This window comes from Mirounga angustirostris, unplaced genomic scaffold (genome assembly GCF_029215605.1).
Source record: "Mirounga angustirostris isolate CCGP_5_RB_7025 unplaced genomic scaffold, mMirAng1.0.hap1 SCAF_5, whole genome shotgun sequence".
Taxonomy (NCBI): Eukaryota; Metazoa; Chordata; class Mammalia; order Carnivora; family Phocidae; genus Mirounga; species Mirounga angustirostris.
In genome coordinates this window covers 142,112,060-142,136,928 of record NW_026991713.1, presented here as the reverse complement: position 1 = coordinate 142,136,928, position 24,869 = coordinate 142,112,060, and the positions used below count along the sequence as shown (strand labels likewise).

At 46.0% G+C, this 24,869-nt stretch overlaps 1 protein-coding gene and 1 long non-coding RNA gene across 17 annotated transcripts in view; one reads left to right on the top strand and one right to left on the bottom strand.

Annotated features, from left to right (window-relative positions):
* Positions 1–4,822: 4,822 nt before the first annotated feature.
* LOC129045821 (uncharacterized) overlaps positions 4,823–24,869 on the bottom strand; it is a 44,797-nt gene continuing 24,750 nt past the window's right edge. For 2 of the 11 annotated variants that reach the window (XR_010411815.1, XR_010411809.1), the window contains exons 3-6: positions 13,670–13,929; positions 12,737–12,753; positions 10,053–10,156; positions 4,823–9,553 (exon numbers count right to left, since the gene is read on the bottom strand). This is a non-coding gene — a long non-coding RNA (uncharacterized LOC129045821). Of the gene's footprint in view, positions 9,554–10,052; positions 10,157–12,736; positions 12,754–13,669; positions 23,080–24,869 lie in introns of all 11 variants that reach the window. The other 9 variants (XR_010411814.1, XR_010411810.1, XR_010411811.1 and 6 more) reach the window with 9 other exon arrangements.
* Positions 10,341–24,364, top strand: MEFV (MEFV innate immunity regulator, pyrin). 6 transcript variants are annotated; one of them, XM_045874794.3, is made up of 10 exons: positions 10,341–10,629; positions 13,201–13,434; positions 15,343–15,725; positions 16,587–16,682; positions 19,492–19,722; positions 20,104–20,126; positions 21,940–22,055; positions 22,234–22,266; positions 22,613–22,645; positions 22,812–24,364. In XM_045874794.3, exons 1-10 carry the CDS (start codon positions 10,353–10,355, stop codon positions 23,363–23,365), a joined length of 1,980 nt encoding a protein of 659 aa, XP_045730750.1. In that variant the 5' UTR covers positions 10,341–10,352; the 3' UTR covers positions 23,366–24,364. The 6 variants fall into 6 exon arrangements, with proteins under 6 accessions (XP_045730750.1, XP_045730748.1, XP_045730749.1 ...); XM_045874792.3 differs by having other exon boundaries at positions 13,201–14,037; XM_045874793.3 differs by lacking the exon at positions 16,587–16,682 and having other exon boundaries at positions 13,201–14,037.

Genomic DNA, 24,869 nt, shown 5'->3' with positions numbered 1-24,869 from the left:
ATCTTGGTCTATTAGGGCAACTATAACAAAATATTACAGCCCGGGTAGGTTATAAACAACAGAAATTTCTCTCTTTTTTAAAGGTTTTATTTTAAGTAATCTCTATGCTCAATGTGGGGCTCAAATTCACAACCCCAAGATCAAGAGTCACAATGCTCCATTGACTGAGCCAGCCAGGCACCCCAGAAATGTATTTCTCACAGCTCTGGAGACTATGAGAAATCAGGGTGTCAGTATGGTCAGGTGGGTGCCCTCTTTTGGGTTTCAGACTGCCAACCTTTGTGTCCTCATGTGGTGGAAGGGACTTGGGAGCTCTGTGCGGGTCTCATATACAAGAGGATTAATCCCACTACTGAGGGCTCCACCCTCATGACCCAAGAAACTCCCAAATGTCCCACCCATCTAATACTATCACATTGGGCATTAGGATTTCAACCTATGAATTTTGAGGAGACACAAACATGCAGACCATAGCACCTGGGTGGTACCCCTGGAGACTCTGATGTATTTTGTTTGGGCAGCAAGAGTTTTTAAAGCTCCCCAGATAATCCTTTTTTTAAAAGATTTTTTTATTTATTCATTTGAGAGAAAGAGAGAAAGCACGCAGAAGCAGAGGGAGAGGGAGAAGCAGACCCCCTGCTGAGCAGGGAGCCCGATGTAGGGCTCGATCTAAGGACCCTGAGATCATGATCTGAGCTGAAGGCAGTCGCTTAACCAACTGAGCCACCCAGGTGCCGCCTCCCCAGATGATTTTAAACATTTTTTTAAAGGTTTTATTTATTTGTCAGAGAGAGAGAGAGCACAAGTAGGGGGAGTGGCAGACAGAGGGAGAGGGAGAAGCAGGCTCCCCACTGAGCAGGGAGACCGATGTGGGACTCGATCCCAGGATGCTGGGATCATGACCTGAGCCAAAGGCAGAACTGAGTCACCCAGGTGTCCCTCCCCAGATGATTCTAATGTGCAACCAAAGATGAGAACCACTGAGCTAAACATTAATTTGCAGAATGGCATAAGAAACTTGGATGGAAACAACAGTCCTAGTAGAGGATTTCAAAGAGACTGTACATTTGCAATGACTGGTGAGAGAACTGAAAGAGGTGGGTGTGCTCTGCTGGAATGAAGGTCACTATAAATCATAGGTCAGGGTGAATTTCCTGTGAAAAGTCTTTATTTTTAACAAATAAGTGTGGTAGGTTAAAAACAGCTACAAATTCCTTATTCCTTATTGAGAGGGGGTTCCTAGACTAACCTTAGTGACATGCTTAGGCAACAGAATGAAATGGAAGTGACTTTCTGAGACTACCTAAGAAGTCTTAAAGCTACCACCAGAGGCTTCAGGGAAAGCTACCTCTGGGAACACCAGCTGCCATTTAAGAAGGCTGATTAGCTGGAGACTGCCATGCTGTGAGGAAGCCCAAGCTGTGCACCTGGACAGAAATGGATGTGCAGCAAACTCTAGCTGTTCCAGCCATCCCAGCCCAGGCACTCCACATACAAGTGAAGAAGTCATTTAGATATTCCAGTCCCAGCAGAACAAGGGGGAGAAGAAACAAGCAGTAACCCAGAGAGCCAGTACCGAGGCCCTAGACACATAGCCCCAGTCAATTATAGCAATTCCAGCAATCTGCAGACACAGGAGCCACCCCAGTTGGAGCTCCAGTCATGCAGCAGACATGAGTTGTCCCTCCTGTGTCCTGCTCAAAATCCTGATCACAAAATCATGAGAATAAAAAGGGTTTTTATACCACTAATTTTTGACGTGCTTGTTATGCAACAATAGTAATACATGAGTAGTCATTGTACAAGATTCAAAGAATATAGATGTATACAAAGAAAGTGAGGAAACTTTTCATCACCCCCTTATTTACTTCTACTCATTTTATTTATTTATTTATTTATTTATTTATTTATTTATTTATTTATTTATTTATTTGACAGAGAGAGACACCGTGAGAGAGGGAATACAAGCAGGGGGAATGAGAGAGGGAGAAGCAGGCTTCCTGCGGAGCAGGGAGCCCGATGCGGGGCTCAATCCCAGGACCCTAGGATCATGACCTGAGCCGAAGGCAGACAATTAACGACTGAGCCACCCAGGCGCCCCTCACTTCTACTCATTTTTATAGGTAACAGTTGGCTGCACATTCTACCAATCTCCTTCTGATGTGTTCACATATATGTATTTATTATGTGTAGTACATGTTTTCCCAGTTTTCCCTTTAATAACAGTGTGCCTGGATCAAGATGAACAGGGCTTTCTTACTCTTATCAGATGTACAGTATGCCACAGTATGGGTGTACCACAATTGTACTTACTATCTCCTCTACTGATGGACATTTAAGTTGTTTCCAATTCTTGGTTTAATAAACAATTCTGCAATGGACATCTTGCAATGAAACTTTGTGTACACTCAATAATTGTTTTAGGATACTCCCAGAAATAGAATAATTGAATTGAGGAGTATGTGCATTTTTGAGGTTTTTGGGGTGGTAAAATACACATAACCTAAAATTTACCATTTTAACAACTGTTAAGTATACAATTCAGTGGCATTAAATGCATTCACATTGTTGTACAACCATCACCACCACCCATCCCCAGAACTTCTTCATCATCCCAGACTGAAATTCTAACCATTAAATAACTCTCCATTACCCTCCATTCCCAGCCCCTGTTAAACACTATTCTACTTTCTGTCTCTGAATTTGACTATTCCAGGTACCTCATAGAGGTACAATCATACAACAGTTACCCTTTTGTGTCTGTCATGTGTTGTGCCATGTATCAGAGTTTCCTTCCTTTTCAAGGCTGAATAAGTAGATAGGTCCATCACTCAGCCAGTGTCACACAAATGGTTAACTGTACGCAGTATTCTCACTGAGGCAGTCTGACTCCAGAGCCTCTGCTATGAAGGCATATAAGGCACTCATATGATATATCACACACAAAGTGCCCAATATATGTTAGCTTCAATCATAAGTGTCACCCATGTGTTTCTCTATGGGCACAGTGTGCTTTTTAAAAACCATTTTCATAATCCTCTGCACTACAATGAAAAAAATATTCCAGTTCATGAGGTTTTATTTAAGTTTTTTTATAAAAAATAATGAGCAGGGACACCTCGCTGTCTCAGTCGGTAGAGCATGCGACTCTCAATCTCAGGCTCTCAATTTGAGCCTCATGTTGGTCATGGAGCCTACATACATACATACACAAATAAATAAACACATAAATAAATAAATAAATAATGAGCAAAACATGAAAGTCTTCCTCTAACACTAGCTTGCTATATTTTCTGTTTTGCCTTATTATTTTACACTTAGAATATATTCACGGATGATTTTTCATGTGTCATAAAATGTTTAAATGCTTATTGAAAAACACAAAAACATATAGAAGACACAGTGAAAAGCACAACCTCTATCCCTAATTCTACTCTCTGGAGGTTGCCATGGTATTTCTTGTTCCCCTTTAGATATTTAAGTTTTAAAATATTTTTCCTGTTATTTACAAACGTGGGATTATATTTTCATGTTGTACTGTAAACATGCTCTTTTTCACCTTACATATTGACCATCTCCACACATTAGCATACAAAAACCCACTGCAGGGGCGCCTTGGTGGCTCAGTCATTGAGCATCTGCCTTGGCTCAAGTCATGATCCCAGGGTCCTGGGATGAGCCCCCCATCAGGCTCCCTGCTCCTCGGGAAGCCTGCTTCTCCCTCTCCCACTCCCCCTGCTTGTGTTCCCTCTCTCGCTGTGTCTCTCTCCGTCAAATAAATAAATAAAATCTTGAAAAAAAAAAAAGAAAAAGAAAAACCCACTGCACATTTTCAACGGATGCGGTGCAGTCCATAGAATAGATTCACCAAAATGTACTCAGCCAGTTGCCTGGTGATACTCATTTAAGTCGTTTACAGTTTCTAACTAATTGGCAAGTGTGGCAGGCAAGGGAACGTTCCACAAGGGTTACAAGGATTTGAGTAAGAAGGTGCCCCTCACATTACCATGGAGGTGAATACAGTCTGGTTATGTTTACCTGAGACTAGAAAGTAGTTTTGATGGGAAGGACTTAAACAAATAGAATGTTGGGACTAGAAATACAGATAGACGGTCTCGATGGGTGTTCCTCCCCCGCTCCGCCCTCGGTGGATCAAAGGAAATCTTCCTTGAAGGTGAAATATATAAAACAAAAAGTACGGGCGGCTTTGACTGACGGGAGGGTCCATACCTAGAGCTCCGTGCCAGGTTCCTCCTGGCAGACTTCAGGAAGTCACGAATCCCCTGAAATGACACACGAAACTGCAGGTCCATGTGCTTTTTTTCTCAACAAAACCATTATCTCCACTGCCCATAGCATTCCCCTAGATTTTTCAAAATGAATCACGATAGAAGTTTAAGAATCGGTACCCTAGGGTTCCTGGTGTCTGAAAACCGACAAGATGACAGTGCTGGCGTCGAGCTGAATGAATTCCTTTCACTGCTCTCGCCGCGAGTGGAGACCAACCCCCTCTCTGTAAGTGGGGAGACAAGCGCCCTGGGGCAGGAGTGCCGCCTGACCTGCCAGTCTTCGCCCCGGCACAGCAACGGGTGCACAGCAGGCACTGGTAAATACTTGCCGGTAACACGACTGAACGAGGTCTAGGGGCTCTTAAAGGGTGGAGGAATGTAGGGAGCCACGCTGCACCGCAGCCCCCGGGCACCCTCACCCTGCAATCCCGGGCCGCGGGCGGCCGCGTCGACTGCCCTTCTTGCGGTCGTGCCCAGGATACCAGCGGCGACGGCCGCTCCTCCTCCGCGCCGGGCGCTGGCCGCTCTGTGGAGACACAACCATAGGCTGCTGGGGCTGCCGATCCCGACCACCGCGCCGCGCCCCAGCGCCCCCTGGGAGACACAGGCCCCGCTGAGCCCGCCCACTCGCCCTCCGATTGGCTCCGCTTACTCCCGGGGCCCCCTGGAAGATGTAGTTTAGGGCGTGGCCCTCGGACTCATTAGCGCGGCTGCACGGCGGCCGGCCGCAGGGCGTGTCGCGCCTCCTCGGGCTTTCCCCCCTTGGGGCAGAGCCCGCGGGGCCCCGGACACAGTGTGCCGGGTTGTCTCTACTCCAGTGCCTGCCAGCCTGCCTATCGGGGCTCTTCGCTGACACTTCCGTTTTATCCTCGGGCTACTCTTACCGCGGACAAACCCCCTCCCGCCCAGGCCGCTTCCCCTCAGAGCGACTGCCCCAAGGAAGTTGCTGCCGGGCGTGAGACCCGCGGAGTGGGGTCTTCCTGCCCCCACGCGCGGAAGCGAGCGCGGCGGCAGGGAACCGCGCGCTGTGGGCGGGGGTCTCGGAGGTGACGGCCGTTGCGGGGGCGGGGATCCTGTGTCCGGCTCTCGGACGCCGCCCACGACTAGCCCGGCGCTGCGCTAGGCGCTGGAGCATCAAAGGACCTAGCTGACACTGACCCACGGTGCCAGGCTCTTTAGCATACATTATCTCATTGAAACTTCCAAACCACCCTTTTGACAGGAAACTCAGAGACGTCGGGTAACTGGCCCAGGCCACAAGTCCTAGATCTTGGAGTCCCGTTTTTTTCCCCACTACTCTGTGCATATTCGAAACTTACTGAGTAGGCATTGCCCGAAGCACCCGGAGCAGCTGTGCCGCGGGTAAAAGGACAGGGAGATCCGAGTGGGGCAGGATTATGTAAACCAAACCTCAAAGGGTGCAAGGGAAGGGAGAGCAGGCAACTGGGTTATTCCCCTTCACTAACATGTAAGCCTTTGGCGGTCAGGGACTGTATGCCCACAGCCAGCTTCCTAGAAGGGTCCCTAGAAATATTAGTAAAACAAAATTTTTTCAGTGTTTTAAATTATAAAATGTTTAAATATGTAAAAAAAAATTTAAAGAGTAAAATGAACACCCACTTATCCTCCGTCTAGATTTACCAATGAGAATAAATAATGTGTATAGCACTTTAGAGCTCATAAAGCTTCTTGCTTGGCGTTACCATATTGCAAAATGAAACTCTCACTGGTGGACCAATCCGGGAACTATTCCGACCCCACTACTGTACAACCTCCACAAGTCAAGTCCACCTAGGAAGCTGCCTTTCTCTCCCTGTTTCCATCCTGCTCAGGAGGTTGGAGGTTGCACCAGAACTTGGTGTGCTCTCAGAAAGCCCAGTTACAAGTATGTTTCCCAGTGGGAGGTTCATTGCCTGGAAATTCACTTTGAAATTGAGATGTTAGCCTCTCAAAGTCTCTGATTTCTCCCTTAAAATTCAATATACTGGAAGGTGAGGAAGAGTTTGGGTCACAATGGGATCCATTACTTCCAACTCCGGATTAACACAGGAACTCTTCCATGATCTTGCCTATGGCTCTCTCAATAACCCGTATGTACTATATATTTAACTACCACAAACTTCATCATGATGGTTGTGGGGACAGGACTGATATCTCCTTGGAGGCTAAGCTAATTATAAAATACTTTTTTAAAACTATCTTTTCTTTTATAAAAATAATACATATTGATTTAAAAAAGCTCAAAGTGATGCAAAAATGAATGGTTAGAAAGTGAAACCCTGATGGAGTAAGTTAGAAAGATGAAACCCAGGCATGGATTTAAGGTTGGGATGTCTGGGCTGTGCATTACTTAAGATAAGAGCAGAGGTTGAAGTAGCTCTGCTTGCAGCAGCTGTGATGGATTTAGATTTGTCATGTTGTTCCCAAATAAGGGCACACATTCAGTCACAGAGGCACAAGAAAGATTTCATTGATACTCCACTACCACTGTTCATTCAAAAGTCACCCTGAGAGTTATATTCGTCTTTTCACATCTCTTCATTTTATTTATTTATTTTTAAAAGATTTTATTTATTTATTTGAGAGAGCATGAGAGGGGGAAGGGTCAGAGGGAGAAGCAGACTCCCTGCTGAGCAGTGAGCCTGATGTGGGACTCGATCCCGGGACTCGATCCCAGGACTCCAGGATCATGACCTGAGCTGAATGCAGTCGCTTAACCAACTGAGCCACCCAGGTGCCCCCACATTCTTCATTTTAAAAAAATTACTGGAACCTCTTTCAGCTTCTTTGACATAGAAATGCCACTACCTCACAAGTAAGTCCATGCCTTGGAGCAACTAGGTGGCTCAGTTGGTTGAACGACTGACTCTTGGTTTCACCTCAGGTCATGCCTCAGGGTCATGATCTCAGGGTCATGATCTCAAGGTCATGATTGAGTCCAATGTGGGGCTCCAAGCTCAGTGGGGAGTCTGCTTGAGATTCTCTCTCCTCTTCCTCTGCCCCTCCTTCCCCACCACCCCTGCTTGCTTACTCTCTCTTAAAAAAAAAAAAAGGCAAGTCCATGCCTCAGAATTGCTCCCTGTTGCAAAAGGTATCACTGCAATTGCAAAATATCCTGCTATAGACTGGAAAGCCCCAGTTCCTGCCCAATTCTGCTGTGGGTGTGTTAGTTTGAGCTTAAAGGAGTTTGCTGGCCAGTCAAGACAGGGTTAGGGACCCCAGGAACAAGAAGGACCGTGTGTGTTATTGCACAATTTCAGTTGTCTCAGGAGTGGGAGGCTCCCTGTGAGGTGGCTGTGTTACTGCCTTCTGAAATCTTGGAGAGGTCGTGATCTCAGAGACGCTCGGTCAACACCCTTCCGGCCCAACCTGAGAATATCACACATCCAACATTTGCACCACAAATATGCATGCATTTGAGTCCATCCATTTTTTAGGGAGTATGTTGGGTTTGGGGTTATTTTCTCAGCAGGATCCAGAAAACTGGATGCTGTCAGCTATTAAACCAAAAGCACGGAGTAATCTGTAAAATAGGAAGTATGTGGACCAAGTGGATAGTAAGATAACATTCAACCAAGCAGAACTCATGAAGGCCTCGGTCCCAGCTGGTCACACACAGGCTGGTCACACACAGTGTTGTTTGTTCTGCCAGGCATCAGAATGTTGTAAATGACCTGTGGGAGTGGTCAGAATAGCCCATTTTGAGTCTCACTGGACAGCTGAAAAAAGTGACATCTGGGGTTAGTGAGGAACAGTAAAATAATAAATTATCATCATGCACAGAGACCATTCTGCAAAGTGGTTAAAAGAGGGAGTTTGAATCCTGGCTCAGTCACTGAGCAAGTCACTAAACCACTAATCCTGGCAGTGAGGATGATGAATCCTGCCCTGAAGGCATGCTGCAGAGATTTTAGGAGATAACGGATATAAAGCAAGCTGTGCCTGGCACAGAGTAACCACAATTGTGTTAACAACAAAACATCTGGGGGAGCCTGGGTGGCTCAGTTGTTGAGTGTCTGCTTTCGGCTCAGGTCATGATCCCAGGGTCCTGGAATCAAGCCCCACATGGCATCAGGCTCCCTGCTCATCGGGGGGCCTGCTTCTCCCTCTCCCACTCCCCCTGCTTGTGTTCCTGCTCTCGCTATCTCTCTCTGTGAAATAAATAAAATCTCAAGAAAAAACAACATCTGTAAGCCAAAAACTTCATGAGAAATGCAGAAAGCTTAAACCAGGACATGCAAATGATGCCAGCTAAGTGATAGAAATATAACCATTTTGCAAGTACCATTGTAGCAACTGATTTAGGAAAAGATCATCAATGAATGTTAAAATCATGGGGTGAAAGATTGTAGGAGAACAAGACGTTTCCACATTCTCAGGTTACTTACTAATTACAAGAAAAAACATCCTCTTACAATGGAGACATCTTGAGCACCTGAATATACCTTCAGTCTAATAATGAGGAAATGATGCACAGATCTAAATTAAGGCACATTCTGCTTGGAACAGACTTTTCAAAAACATTGACAGAATTTAAAAAGGCGGGGAAGTGTGAAAGTGTTCTAGTAGAAGCAGAGTATAGAGATGTAACAACTAAATGCAGTGCAGGATCTCTGATTGGACCCTGGGTTGGAAAAAAAAAGCTGTCAAGGACATTATCAGTCCTTTGGAGAAATTTGATTATGAACTCATTATAGTATTATAATGATGTTAATTTTCCTGAGTATGATAATTGTATTCTGATTATTTAAAATAATATCCTTATATCCTTGTTCATTGTACTTAGGGTATGTAGGGTATTTGGAGTGATATCTGATAATGTTTTCAATTCATTACCAAATGGTTCAGAGGGGAAAAAAGGAAAAATGAAGTGCATGCATGTGTGTACATAAGAAAGAGAATCACTAAATACTGTAAAATGTAAACAGTTGGTGAATCTCGGTAACTTTTCTGTAGGTTTGAAATTTTTCAAAACACAAAGTTGGGGCTAAAAATCAGAGTATGCAGAAAGACAGAAGCAGTTAACTGGAAGAAGTCCGCTCACCCACATACAACTTCCATTAGCTCTGGAATGACTTCTGGAGCCCCACATTGGGACATGAGCTCCAAAGGACACCTATGTCTTTTTTCACCCTTGTTTCTCCACATCCTGGCAGGGTGTCCAAAATATGTGTTCAGGGGCACCTGGCTGGCTCAGTCAGTAGAGCATGTGACCCTTGTTCTCAGGGTTCTGAGTTCAAGCCTCACATTGGATGTAGAGCTTACTTAAAAACAAAAACAAAAACACAAACACAAACAAAAACAAAAAAAAACTTGTTCAGTAAAGGTGCATGGACAAGCATCCTCCCTCATGGGTATGCTCTCGGGAAGCCAGGCAGAGTAGAGAACACACAAATCAGGATGACAGTTCCAGGCATAGCATTTTGAGGCTTCGTGATGCTGAAAGTACCAGACAACTGGAACTACATCAACAGGGGTGACATCAGGGCTTGTGTCCTGGCAGTGTCCTTCTGGCTTCACCTCCTTCTTGGGCAGGGAAGGGCAAAACTTGCAGGACTACATTTTTGCCCCCAGCCCGACCCTCCCTAACATTTGCTTTGGAGGGCCAATAAAATCCCAAGAGTCTGGAGGAGAACAACTGGCCAAAGAGACTGACCCTCATCATGGTCCTCTGCGGCATGGGACCAGGGAGAAGAAGAAGCATCTGAGTGCCTGCCCAGGATCAATACTCTGGAATCCAGCCCCAGCCCCTCCTTCACATACCTACCGCTCGCTGCTCTGCTGGGCAGTATGCGAAGGTGAGGGCTGGGGCACTGGAGGACCATGTGGCTGACCTTGAGCCCTCCCAGCTGTAAAAGCCTCCAAATCTGTGAGAAAGAGAACGCAAGTGTCATCACTGGGAACAAACAAATGATGACACTCATAGCTCAGTTCCCGCCAGAGCGCAGAGCATTTCCTGTGCCTTTTCCGTTATTTCACAAACAGCTTCTTTTTACCCACCCTCTGGGTTCCAGGGCAGAGGCTGTTTCAGACAGCTAGCTTTGGCCTCTCCTGGTCAACACCATGATCAAGGCCCCCAGTGACCATCTGCTGGACTCCCTGGAGGAGCTGGTGCCCAGTGACTTTGAGAAGTTCAAGTTTAAGCTGCAGAACACCAGCCTGGAGAAGGATCACTCCCGGATCCCCCGGAGCCAGCTCCAGAATGCCAAGCCAGTGAAGCTGGCCACACTGATGATCACCCACTATGGGGAAGAGTATGCTGTGAGGCTGACCCTGCAAGTCCTGAGAGCCATCAACCAGAACTTCCTGGCCGAGGAGCTTGACAGGGCCATCAGACCAGGTAAACAGGCCCCATGCTCCATTCCTCTCCCAGTGTGACTGCTGGCTATTCATGGAATGGGGTAGAAGGTGCAAGAGGGAACTTGTGTTTAGACCACTGTGTTGTGACTTGGGGGGTTAGGAGTCCCAGGTCTACCATGACCCCAGTGACTCTGGCCGAGCAAGTCCTTTCTGCTGCTTAGGTCTTTGGAGCTGGGTTAGTACAGCTAAGGCTCCCAATGGCTTTAAAAAACGGCGAGGGAAGCTGAGATTCTCACTGTGGGGCAGAATCAGGAGAGCAAGAGCTAAGATGCCTGATCTTAGAGGGGCCCTAACTTCATTGTGATTAACCCCTATGTACAGACCAGTATCTTCAGGAGAGAAAAAAAGGGCTTGCTAACTGACCATATCAGCTGGGTGGACCAGTAATCTTCACATTGAAATCCACCTATTTTCAGTTTTGAGTTCTTCTTTGACACATTTCACAAAGGTATTCTAAAATTCTCAATTCTTTTCCTTCCTTTCATCTTTTCTCTTTCCTTGTTTTTCTTCCTTCTTCTCCTCCTTGTTCTTCTATTCCTGTTTTGCTGTAACTTCCTGATTTTATCCCACTGTGATCAACGAATGTGGCCTCCATGTATTTTTCTGAAGTAGAATGTTTAAATAACATAAAAGTTCTCCACTCTTTGAAAGACTGATAGGACTAAACCATAATCTGAGTCCAGTGTAATTTGATGAGTAGAATTTTTAAGTTACCTTTTCATGTTTTAAAACCTGGTTATTGGGATGCCTGGGTGGCTCAGTTGGTTAAGTGTCTGCCTTTGACTCAGGTCATGATCCCAGGGTCCTGGGATCGAGTCCCACATCGGGCTCCTTACTCAGCAGGGAGCCTGCTTCTCCCTCTGCCTGCTGCTTCCCCTGCTATTCTTTCTCTCTCTCTCTCTGATAAATAAATTTTTTTAAAAAACCAGAAACAATAAAACCTGGTTATTAGCATCTTTAGGGCTTTCCCATTAGTTCTTTTTTTTTTTTTTAAAGATTTTATTTATTTATTTGACAGAGAAAGACACAGCGAGAGAGGGAACACAAACGGGGAGTGGGAGAGGGAGAAGCAGACTCCCTGCCGAGCAGGGAGCCCGATGCGGGACTCGATCCCGGGACTCCAGGATCATGACCTGAGCCAAAGGCAGTTGCGTAACCAACTGAGCCACCCAGGCGCCCTTCCCATTAGTTCTTGAGCCAGTTTGGGGAACTTAACATTTTCCTAGGAAGCAAAGTGTTTGCAATAGCAAAGTGTTTTAAACAACTCTGAAGCAATTTTAATAAGAGCCTCTTCTACCACAAATTAAAGTGCTGATTACAGGATATCTTCATTTCTTTATTAGAGTAGCGGTTTTTAAGTTACAACCAGGAAAGATATTTCAGGGATTCTTTAGAATGTTAACAAACACTTAATCCAAATTTTATTAATTTTTCTAATTTACAAAGCCAACAAATTCATATTAAAATGTGTCATTAGGGGGCGCCTGGGTGGCTCAGTCGTTAAGCGTCTGCCTTCGGCTCAGGTCATGATCCCAGGGTCCTGGGATCGAGCCCCGCATCGGGCTCCCTGCTCCACGGGAAGCCTGCTTCTTCCTCTCCCACTCCCCCTGCTTGTGTTCCTGCTCTCGCTGTCTCTCTCTCTCTGTCAAATAAATAAATAAATCTTTAAAAAAAAAAATGTGTCATTAGGGGCGCCTGGGTGGCTCAGTCGTTGGGCATCTGCCTTTGGCTCAGGTCATGATCCCAGAGTCCTGGGATCGAGCCCCACATCGGGCTCCTTGCTCAGCTGGGAGCCTGCTTCTCCCCCTTCCACTCCCCCTGCTCGTGTTCCCTCTCTAGCTGTCTCTCTTTCTGTCAAATAAATAAATAAAATCTTTAAAAAAATGAAATAAAATAAAATGTGTCATTAACCAAATTTTGAAATGCTAGAGGCCACCAGGGTGATAGTTTGTGCTGTACTTGAACTCCTTTTTATGTAGACCTTGGAATTAAGCCTTTCCTGTCATTTCTGTTTAATGAAACTGTATCCTGAAACTTCCAACCAAGCAAGCTGTTTAAAAAAAAAAAAAATCACCATTTACACTTACCTGTGTGTTAGGATTTTCTTCACGTCGTGAAACCAAAGAATAAAACAGAAGTAAATTAGTTTCTGAAGTTTTAATTGTCCTTCAAAATGTTTTCAAATTTTTGTGCCAAATAACTTAATTCTTCTTTATTGATGGATTTTATAAGTGAGTTTTATACACCTATAATCACACACACATTTATACCAGTAAACTAGGGGGTTTATTTATTTTATGAATTAAGAATTTTGTGTAAGACTTTATACTGGAAACAAGTTCTCCTGCCAAAGAAGTTTGAAAAGCACTATTTGAGAAATATATAACAAATAATTAGCATTTTCTTATTTAAGGGTAATTGACTGTTGTTGCCTAGAACATTCTGAACTTCTGTAATTTCTGAGGGGATTTTTCCTTCTCTCCCTTCTCTCCCGACCCCTGGCCCTGAACACTGCATAATTTCATGCCTTTGCATCCTGTTGTCTTTGCAGAGTATCTGATACAAGAAAGTGGCCCAAACAGTTCAGCAATGTCTTGTTCCTCTGGGGAGAATAAGCCCAAGGGCCTGAGGATACCAGATGGCCTGGAAGGTGATAGGCAGCGGCAAAGTGGTGATGGGGCCCTCAGCCTGCCACCCAGCCAGCATGAGGCTGGAAGGGGGCCACAGAAGAAGCCTCAGGGCAAACCGAGAGATCAGAAGGGCTCTGAGGGCCTGGATGTGCTGGGTAAGCCATGGGCCAGAAGCATGACTCTGTCCCCCAGGAGAAGCCTACTCCCTGGTAAGCCACAGGGTGAGAAGTGGAGTCCTAGTGGCAGGCTACGCAGGAATGCCAGCTCTTTAGGAAGGCTCCAAGGACTTGACTGTGAGTCGTTTACTGGGTCCCTAGAAAGAGTAAAACCCAGGATCTCTGAAAAACATTTACCGTCAGGGCAGAAGCGACCCCGAAGTCTTGAATTTACCTTTTTTTTGGGAGAGAGAGAACCTCCCAATCCAGAAACTCTTCTGCCTCAAGAGAAAATAAGAAGTGATCATCCAGACTCAGCAGCCACCGCCAGTGAAGTGGCCACTCTGGATGTAGGCGCTACTGTGGCTCCAGAGAAAGGCTCCAAGAATCCAGAACAGTCCATGATCCTGAAGGGGGGAGTATTCAGGAATACACTTTCCAATGTATCACTGTCTGGAGACCAGATGACCTGGGAGCATCCAGAATCTATAGGACCTTCAAAGAAAAATGGAATTGAGGGTCAAGAACCTTCTGAGACCTTGAGGGAGGTGGTAGGCAGTGAGGTCCATCAGCCTTCAGGTCCAGAAGTCCCTCCTTCTTCAGGTAAGAAAGGACCCCAAAACTCAGAAAACCTGGTATCCTTAGGAATGGTGACCTGTGCAGGCATTTCCTCACAACACCAGATCCCTGGGTGCCCCCTGGGATCTGAGGTAGGCTGTGAATCCTGAAAAAAAATGCACATATGCACATCTTCATAAAATGTTGCATCAAAGTTCAAGTTCTTAGACACTGAAATCCTATAGAATTCCAAGGAATTCATGGACCCCAGCTTGAGCATCTGGGAAAGACTGGGTAAAAATACCTGCTTCTCACAATGACACCATGGCAGTATGTCATGGGACTGAGATTCTGCCATTCACCTCTCTGGGCAGGGAGGAGAGCTGTTGGCTAAAATCCTAAATCTCTTCTACTAAGGAGGCAGAAATTGGGATTATGTTGGGTTGTGGATGACAGAAACACCAAAATAACGCTAACTGAAACAAGACAGAAGTTTGTTTCTCCTTCACATAAATAACACAGATGGTCCAGAACAGATGTGGTACTCTATGGGCCAGGAACCCAGGCTCCTGCTGTTTTTCTGCTCCACAAAATTTGCTCTCAAGCTCATGGTCTCAGAGGGTGGCATCCTCATTCCAAGCAGCAGGATGGAAGGACAAAGGAGAAGAGTATCGCTTAGGGAAAGTTTCCAGAAGTTTCTAGAAGCTGTTCATGATGCCTTCATTTATATCCCTTTGGCCAGAATGTAGTCAAATAGCCACACCCAATTGCAAGAAATGTTTTTTTTGGGGGGGGTGGGGGAGGGAAGCAGCCATCAATTGATGGGCAGCAATCAATTCTATCATAAGGGAAGGAGGGGAGAATGGTTCCTGGGGGGGCCTCCCACAGTCTCACTTACAGATGTGATATGAATTCCTGGGACCTTGTGAGAGGTGGTGGGAGGGGACTAATGAATTGAGTGGGTCTCTGTTTCTTCTTGTGGGCTCCCACAAGACTCAAGAGAGCAGCCTGGTTGGTTTTAAGTGGCAAAGCAAACACTGGTCAGAATGTCTCACTGCCTTTATATCACCTGCTAGATCTGTACATGTGTGGGAGGAAGGCATAGAATTTATAACAAAAGCCTTTTCTTTAGGATAAATATCCAGGAATTCCAAGTCTCAGGACTGTCATGAGATCTAGCCCTTTGCCCTCACTTTTGCTGGGTGGTTTGCTGCCTTGCTGGAACAAAGTCAGGGGAGGACAAGTTAGAAGTGGCCAGTCTAACCAGGAACTTATGTGTCCCAGGCATGGGCTCTCTATCTCTCTCTTCTTTGTAGCACCTCTTCATAACATTTTGGGTTTGTCACTCAGGAAATTTTTCCACTGCCATGGCCCCAGGGAAGCCACAGGATGAGGCTGTGTATCCCCTTTGTCGTGCCCAGGAAGGAGATGATTCCTGCAGATACTCCGTTGCTTCTAGGTATCCTAAGACCTCAGGCAAATGCTCACCCAGCAGCTTCCTAAGCCTGGCCTCACTCACAGTAAATAACTCTGAAGACTACAAGCAGCAAGAAGGACTGCAGATAGCCAACTTGAGTCCCAAGTCCTTGCCACAGTGTGAGCGACACATGAAGCAGGTCCAGCTGCTCTTCTGTGAGGACCACAAGGAGCCTATCTGCCTCATCTGCAGGTTGAGTCAGGAACATCAAGGCCACTGGGTGCGCCCCATCGAAGAGGCTGCCCTGGAATACAAGGTAGGGCTTCTTGGGGGTGGGTGGGGAGGGGCTTTTAAAAGTAGTGAGGGCGGGCGCCTGGGTGGCTCAGTTGGTTAAGCGACTGCCTTCGGCTCAGGTCATGATCCTGGAGTCCCTGGATCGAGTCCCGCATCCGGCTCCCTGCTCGGCAGGGAGCCTGCTTCTGCCTCTGACCCTCCCCCCTCTCATGTGCTCTCTCTCTCTCATTCTCTCTGTCTCAAAAAAAAAAAAAAAAAAATCTTAAAAAAAAAAAAGTAGTCAGGGCTGGGGGCGCCTGGGTGGCTCAGTCATTAAGTGTCTGCCTTCGGCTCAGGTCATGATCCCAGGGTCCTGGGATCGAGCCCTGTATCGGGCTCCCTGCTCGGCGGGAAGCCTGCTTCTCCCTCTCCCACTCCCCCTGCTTGTGTTCCCTCTCTCGCTGTGTCTCTCTCTGTCAAATAAATAAATAAAAATCTTAAAAAAAAAAAAAAAAAAGTAGTCAGGGCTACTTTATTTCCCAACCCTGGGATGTTGGTGCATTAGTCAGCATCCCTGGTCTGTAAAGTGGCAAAAACACAATATAAACCAGACCAGCAAAGAGGGAATTTACTGGTTCATGTAGCTGAGGTCCAAGGGCACTAGCTTCAGGTATTGCTGAATCCAGGTGCCCACATGTCATTAAGAATCTCTCTCTCACCACCTCTTGGATCTGCTTCCCTTGGTGTGATGGATTCATTCTTCCTTTCCTGGGCACCATCCCTGTGCTCTTGGCTGCAGGACCCTCAGCTTTACTCCCTAAAGCAGATTTTTTCCCTCTAGAGTTGGCACCAACTAAAGATGGCAGAGGCCAAGTTTAGGCTTCAACAAGTGCCCCTTTTCCAGGAGCAAATTCAAAAGCAGCTGGAGCATCTGAAGGAGTTGAGAAAATCTGGGGAGGAGCAGAGATCTCAGGGGGATAAGAAGACTGCAAAATTCCTGGTAAGGTCAGGGGTGTTCTGTGGCCAATCCTTGCCTGAGTTTACCCCTGCAAAAGGAGGGAGGGGACCAAAAGTGAGCAGGGGGTCCCCAAATTATGTTTTGGTTCACAGAGAAGCAGAACTGATCACCTATTTAGAATCACCTGCTCTTGAGGGGGCAGGGAGGTAACAGGAGTCCAAGGATGAGCTTGTCCCTGGAGAGGGAGACCCACCCTCAGGAGGGAGGGAAATCTCTGAGGAGCCTGTGCTTTCTCATATTCACTACAAAATGGTTTAGAGAAATTAACACCAGTGGCTGTCGCTGAGGGATGGGATTGAGGAAATGGGAGGAGAGACTTTCCATTTTAAATACTCCTTTGTATGGTTTTTTAAAATTGTTGTCCATTATTTTTTAATATGGAATTTTAAAATTCAAATGGTTAGACATTTTCTTTAAAACTGTCATTTTGTGATGCCACAGATTTCAATAAATACATTTGTTGCCCTTCCTCTGTTGAACCTGGACACATAAGTTGCTTCCATTTTCCGTGCAAGCAAATTCAGCTACCCCAAAGAGCCTTAATTTGTCTGACCCATTTCTGTTGGCTGGATCCCATCTCCCACACCACAATGGGAAACAGGCAAAGATAACAAAGGGCAGGAATGGGAGCAGGCATGGCATTGGTCCAGGTGTCTAACTTTTGGGAAACTCATGAAGTCTAGTAAAAGAAAACCCCTTTCTAGGGCGCCAAGATGGCTCAGTCAGTTAAGAGTCTGACTTGATTTCAGCTCAGGTCATGATCTCAGGGTCATGAGATCTGAGCCCCACGTCGGGCTCCACACTGGGTGTGGAGTCTGCTTAAGATTCTTTCTCTCCCTCTCCCTCTGCCCTTCCCATCATCACTTCCCCCTCCCCTGCACTCACCAGCTTTCTCTCTCTCTTTCTAAAAAAGAAAACACCTTTCCTATAATGCCAGGTGGCTCGGAACTTGTGGGTGAAGCAGAGGTCAGGGATGCCCCCACCATGACAGTGAGGCAGAAGCCTGGGCCACAGTGAAACTTAGGGAGACAAGAAGGTCTGGTCTTCCCTTAAGACACTCAGTGACATGAGTCCCCGTGGAAAGGTGGTTGTTTTCAAGACTTCTGCTCATCCTCCTTTCAATAGTCAAAATATATATATAATTTTTTAATCATATGGAAGGGGGAGGGGAAACTCTTTTTTACAGCACAATGTCAACTAAAACAAGTATGGAAGAATGGTTATGGGGTGCCTGGCTGGCTCAGTCAGAGAGTATACGACTCTTGATTTCAGGGTTGTGAGTTTAAGCCCCAAGATGGTTGCAGAGATTACTTAAATAAATAAATAAAAAATCTCAAAAAGGAAATTTCCCACTATACAAACACCAGTATAACAATCAACACCAACAGAGATCATCAACAAATGCTAAAATTTTTCACAGAAGATCATAAGAGAACAGGATATTGATATCCTCTAAGTACCACTCCTCCAATTACTTAGTAATTATAAAGGAAATAATATATATTGACACTGGAGAGATGTGGCAGACCCCTCCTCAACCAAGTGACTGATCTCCGTATCACAATAATGGTGATGGACAAACTGGACACTCTTTGCCTCCCCATGGGCTGTGCTAGGGAGCCCAGCGCATTAAGAATATGGTATTCTTGTCTAAGATGCTTAACCTGAATTTAATCATGATCAAAATTATCAGACAATTTTAGAACATAGGCCATTGAACATGACAACTGACCTGTCCTCTTTAAGGAAAAAAAAAGCCAATGTTAGCACCCTCAACAACAAAAGGTGAGGAAATATTTCTGGTTCAAAATCACTAAAGAGCTCAAAATGATGAGACTTCCTAAGTCCAGTCTTAGAAGATTCGAAGGGGCTTCTCCCTCCATGGAGGAAGGAGAAGGTTCCCTACAGCCACTTCATGTTTCCACAGAAACTCTGGATAGAACATGGGCCAGATGGCTGACCTATGTGCAATGGTAGTAGAAGTCAAGTTCACTTACAGTCACATAAATGGACTGACTGCCTTCATTCAGAGCCACATTGAGGACCTTCTGCATGCCAGCACTTTGGTGGAACGTAGAGAGAAGCCTCCTTCCTGGACACTTTGGTAGTCATAACCTTGTCCATTTACAACCCCAGGCATATGTCATCCTCACACTGGCTTTCAAGGAAGGAAAAAGATGACACCAGATATCTTAGTGTCCCGTGGCTGCCATTACAGAGCACCACAGACTGAATGGCTTAAACCGCAAAAAAGAAATTCTTTCACAGTTCTGTAGGCCAGAATTCCATAGTCAAGGTGTCAGCAGGACTGGTTCCTTCTGAGGGCCGTGAAGGAGATCTTCCAGGCCTCTCCCCTCAGCTGGTAGATGTCATCTCTTCCCTGTGTTTTCTTCACATGGTGTTCTCCCTGTGTCTGTGTCTCAACTTCCCCACTCCAGTGGCCCACTCCAGTATGATCTCATCTTAACTAACTACATCTGCAATGATGCTATTGCCAAGTAAGATCATATTCTTTAGGTACTAGAGGTTAGGACTTTAACATAAATTTTGGAGGAGATACAAATCAACCCAGAATACTGGGTTTTAGGGCATTTTACAAGAGCTAATCCCTGCCACCTTCAGTCTGTTCTGGAAGGTTCTGGCCCATTTTGTTTCCTTCTCTGAAATCTAGTCCTCCGAGAAGCTGAGGGATCCAGCCTCTTAGCCACCTCCAGGAGGTGGGCTTCTTGGGATTCCCTGGGCACACACACCCAGCACACTGGATAGACCCTACACCTTTCTGTTCCCCCAGAAACAAACTGAAACCCAGAAGCAGAGACATCGGCACCAGTTGGAGAAGCTGTACCATCTTCTGGAGCAGCAAGAGAAGCTCTTTGTGGCCTCAATAGAGGATCTGAACCAGACCATTGGCCAGGTCAGGGAGAAATATAGCACCCAAGTATCCAGAGACATTGCCCTTCTTGACGAGCTGATTGGGGAGCTGGAGGCCAAGCAGTACCAGCCGGAATGGGAGCTCATGCAGGTGAGTGTGGCTGGGTCTGGCTTCCCCTGCCCGCTGTGCCCAGTAGGATGACATGGGCTCCCCAGCACTGCCATTAACTCTGCCCAAGTCAGTACAAGACAAAGGTCTTGTGCCCAGACCCTTTTGATGAGCTGTCAGGAGCCCAGGGTGGCCCAGCTTTCAAGGGATCCCCTGGCATCTCCCAGAAGAGAAAAGCAGGGTTTGGGTGCAGTTCTGTTGCAAGCCCCAACAGGCTGCCACTTTGGGTGATGAAAATTAGAATGGGGAGAGATGCCCCAGTTTTGCTGACACCCCAGGGCTGTGAGCCCAGGAGGATAGACCAGGAGTCAGTGCAGCCCCTAGGAGACTGGTAATGGAGAGCTTCCCTCTTTTCTCTCCTAGGACATCGGAGTCACCCTGTACAGGTACCGAGAGGTCCCCTCGTGTTCCCTTGGGTATCCTGCAGGAAGCAGTGGGGGAGGCATCCCTAGGAGGGAGATGCTCCCAACCCTGGGTCTGTGACACCTCCTGGTTTCCTCCTATCTCCTGCAGCTTCCTAAGGCCTTTCTGGATTTGTGTAGGGAAAATGGGAGTGTGATCAGGAGAGACAGCATGGGCTGAAGACTGGAAAGAACGAACACAGCTTATCGTGCTAATGATGGTTCCTAAGAAACCTCCCTAAAGATTGCAATTTGTCTCATAAAAACTGTTTCTGCAGAAGTGCCTCCCTCCCTGAGGCCACAAGTGCTTATGGTCTCAGGGAGAGAAGCACTTTCTAGGAGTGGAGATGCTAAGCCCAGACAGGGGAAGGAAGGGGAGGGAAGGGAGGAGGCTGGCCATTACAATAACCCCACGAGCTTTACAAAATCCTGACATCCAGGCCCTGGCACACAAATTAAATCCAAATCTTCAAGAGTGTGACCCTAGCATAAACTTTTTTTCCCTCTTTTTTTGGTGGTAAAATACATATAAAATGAAATTTACCACTCTAACCATTTTTAAATGTGCAGTTCCGTGGCATTAAGTACATTCGTATTATTGTGCAACCAACACCACTATTATCTGCAGCACTTTTTTATCCTCCCAAATGGAAACTCCATACTACTAAAACATAACTCCCTATTGCCCCCTCACCCAGGAAGCAAGGAATGGCAACCACCATTCTATGTTCTGTCTTTATGAATTTGACTACTCTAACTGCTTCATATAAGTGGAATCATACAGTATTTGTGCTTTTGTGTCTGGCTTATTTCACTTAGCATAATGTCTTCAAGGTTCATCCACACTATAGAATGTTTCATCCCTTTGTAAGGCTGAGTAATATTCCACTGTATGTATATACCACAATTTGTTTTTCCTTTCATCCATCAATGGACACTTGTGTTGTTTCCACCTTTTGGCTATTGTGAATAATGCTGCTATGAATATTGCTGTACATATATTTGTTTGAGTCTCTGCTTTCACTTATTTTTTTTAAAGATTTTATTTATCTGACAGAGACAGAGAGCGAGAGCAGGAACACAAGCAGCGGGAGTGGGAGAGGGAGAACAGGCTTCCCGCCGAGAAGGGAGCCTGATGTGGGACTCGATCCCAGGACCCTGGGATCATGACCTGAGCCGAAGGCAGACGTTTAACGACTGAGCCACTCAGGCGCCCTTCTGCTTTCAATTATTTTGGGCATATACCTAGAAGTGGAATTGATGTGTCATATGGTAATTCTATGTTTAGTTTTTTGAGGAACCACTATACTATTTCCCACAGTGTCTGTACCATTTTACGTTCCTACCACCAATGCACAAGGGTCCCAATTTTTCCACATCCTTGCCAATACCTGTCATTTTGATTTTTTCAAAATAATAACCATCCTATGAGTCATATTTCACTGTGGTTTTTTTCTTATTACCATTTTTATTTCAACAGAAAAGGACTAAAGAGGTATAATTAATTTGACATAGATAATTCTAGGCTGAGCATTTCAATATTAGCACCATTTTAAGGCCACTATTAAAACTCACTGTGGTTTTGATATCAGTGGTTTTTATAACTCCCTAGGTGATGCCAATCTGTGGCCAAAGTTGAGAACCAGTGTTTAAAACTCGGAGTCCAGAGAGGACTTTCTTTGCCAAGCCCAAGTGGGCTGGGTGTCCCCTGTGGAGCCTGCACCTCATTTCCACCTCATGGGAACTTGGGCTACCCCCATGCACCAGCCCTCTCTGGCCAGCAGTCTTGTGTCTCTAGGGTCAAGATGGCGACTGTTCCTAAGCCATGGAACACTCCTCCAGAGGTGGAAAAAAAGATCCACTTGATCTACCAGAAATCAGAATTTGTGGAGAAGAGCATTAAGTCCTTCTCAGGTAGGTGGGCTTGGGGGAAAAGGGGAGTCACCTGCTCACTTCCTCCCTGATGTCCATGTAGCCCAAACCCTTCTGGCATCCCTTCTCCAACTCCCCTGCCTTTCTGATGCTGCCTTCAGCCTCTTCCTGATCTGTCCCTAGATGGGGAACCTAACTCAAGCTCCCCTTCTTCTTTTAGAAACCCTGCGTTCAGAAATGGACACCTTTAATTGTGAGTATGGTGATGGCAGAATGCTTGCCAGGGGTTACTGTGATATTCCCTATGCTGTTGATTTCTGGGCATTATTTAGAAGAGAGAAAAACACCTATAACAAAGGCAGAAGAAAGCCTTCACAGGCTCTGTGCTGGACTTGTTGGCTGGGTCAACTCATCAGACCAAAGAGTCACCAAGGCAGTCTCCAGGGTCTATGAGGAATGGGGTTAATCCAAGCAAAGGAAGCAAGGTCCTGAGCTCGGGTAGGGGTCCTTGTCTTTCCTTGTTGTGGGGACCAGGGTACATTTAGCCTCTCTGAATTGGAATACTCAGGTTTTTCCCCACATCTGCTTTTTCTCTGTAGTTCCAGAACTGATTTGCGCTCAGGCACATGCCGGTAAGTGCCCAGACTAAGGCAAGTGGACTTCACCTGCTGGGTCCCTGTGCTGACCTCTAGTGCATTCCAGAAGAATGTCCCTATCCATGTTTCCTGGAGGTGGGGAGAACCCTGTGGGTACACTGCCCATGGAGCCCCCAGCTAGGTATTCTAATTCTCTCTGCAGTTAATGTGATTCTGGATGCAGAAACTGCCCACCCCAACCTCATCTTCTCTAATAACCTGAAGAGCGTGAGACTTGGAAACAAGTGTAATCGTCTACCTGATAATCCAGAAAGATTTGATAGTTGCATCATCGCCCTAGGCTTTCCAAGCTTCCTCTCTGGCCGCCATTACTGGGAAGTGGAGGTGGGAAACAAGACAGGGTGGATCCTGGGCATCTGCAAGGCATCCGCGAGCAGGAAAGGGAGCATGACTCTGTCACCCGACAATGGCTATTGGGTGGTGATGATGATGAAGCGGAATGAGTACCAGGTGTCCACCATTCCCCCAACACGCTTGCAGATAAGGGAACCCCCCAGACGTGTGGGCATCTTCCTGGACTACAAGGCTGGAGAAATTTCCTTTTACAATGTAACATACAAATCCCTCATCTACACATTCACCAGTTTCTCTTCTTCTGGGCCCCTTCAGCCTATGTTCAGCCCCGGAACACATGACGGAGGGAAGAACACGGATCCTCTAACCATCTGTCCAGTGGGTGACCAGGGGCCTCACTGAATGCCCAACACTTTGCATCTCTCTTCTGGCTCCCAGCCTTGTATCTTGAATCTGTATACTCAACTGTCATTATTGAACACCTACTGGGTTCCAGCTGCTGTGGGTAATATAACAAAGAGCCTATGGAATGGTAGCAGAAATAAGCTGGGTACCTAAATATTGGTAAACCAAGGGTGAAGAGAGCACATGTACTGATGACAACTCAGAGGAAGAAGTACATGGCTGATGCTTAATAAATCCTTGTATGAATTAGCACCCTAAGATGCCCCTAAGGCAGAGATCCCACCCTCATTTTCCCTCAGAACTCTACGGCAAGGATGTGTCGCTTCATTCCATCCTCCTCTTTCTTAAGGACTTGCAAAGCTGAGAAATAAAACAACCAGACTGGATTGTTATATTTTTGTACCTGGATTGATGAACTACGGATCTTAAGAGTATTGGCTAGGCATCATAAATAAATCAATTAGAAAAGTTGGTCATAATTGCACTCAGTTTGCACTCAATTCGTTGTCACTTAGTCAATCATTGTAAGATCCCATTTCCCTACTGAACACCATGAAAAAGATGGAGCTGCTATAGTGGGAAAACATTTGACAAATATTCCAAGTATCAGATTTTTTAAAATTCTGTCCTGATCTGTATCTGAAAATCTGTTCTAGTTCACAGATATCCCCTCTATCATCCCCCATTTAAAGAGATGTAAAGAGAAAGGATGTAAGGGGAAAAAAGGAATCAGATGAAGATTAGGCTCCAAACCCCTCCTACCCCAACTCATCTTTCCATCTTCACACTAGAGTCTAGACTGGACTCAGCTTCTCCATGATTGTGGCCCTGGTTTCTTCATGGAGCTTTGTTCTATGAACATAATCCATACTCTGACAGAGTTCATGTGCTTTATTTGCTTAGCTGTTCCCAATTCTCCCTTGCTATAACCTTTCCAAGAGCAGCTTCCTGTATTTTTTCCACCACCTCCCCATACACATATTCTTTTCTCCTGTTATTCCTAAAATGGCTCCAGAATGTGAACTATTTCATAACACTTGCTACAGTTGGCTATACAATCCCTCAGAAAGATTAAATAATGTTTTATGCCCAAAGCAATGTTTGTCATTTAAAATATTTTGCTCATTTGGGGCGCCTGGGTGGCTCAGTCAGTTAAGCATCTGCCTTCGGCTCAGGTCATGATCCTGGGGTCCTGGGATCAAGCCCCACATTGAGCTCCCTGCTCAGCAGGGAGTCTGCTTCACCCTCTGACCCTCCCCCCTCTTGTGCTCTGCTCTCTCAAATAAATAAATAAAATCTTAAAATAAAATAAAATTTTGGGGGGTGCCTGGGTGGCTCAGTCGTTAAGCATCTGCCTTCGGCTCAGGTCGTGATCCCAGGGTTCTGGGATCGAGCCCCACATCAGGCTCCCTGCTCCGCGGGAAGCCTGCTTCTCCCTCTCCCCCTGCTTGTGTTCCCTCTCTCGCTGTGTCTCTCTCTGTCAAATAAATAAATAAAATCT

Excerpts from the sequence above, each read along its gene's own strand:
- MEFV (XM_045874792.3), top strand. The coding sequence starts at position 10,353 with ATGATCAAGGCCCCCAGTGACCATCTGCTGGACTCCCTGGAGGAGCTG. Across the intron at positions 20,127-21,939 it reads ATCGGAGTCACCCTGTACAG|GGTCAAGATGGCGACTGTTC; the intron begins GTACCGAGAGGT and ends TTGTGTCTCTAG. Across the intron at positions 22,267-22,612 it reads AGAAATGGACACCTTTAATT|TTCCAGAACTGATTTGCGCT; the intron begins GTGAGTATGGTG and ends TTTTCTCTGTAG.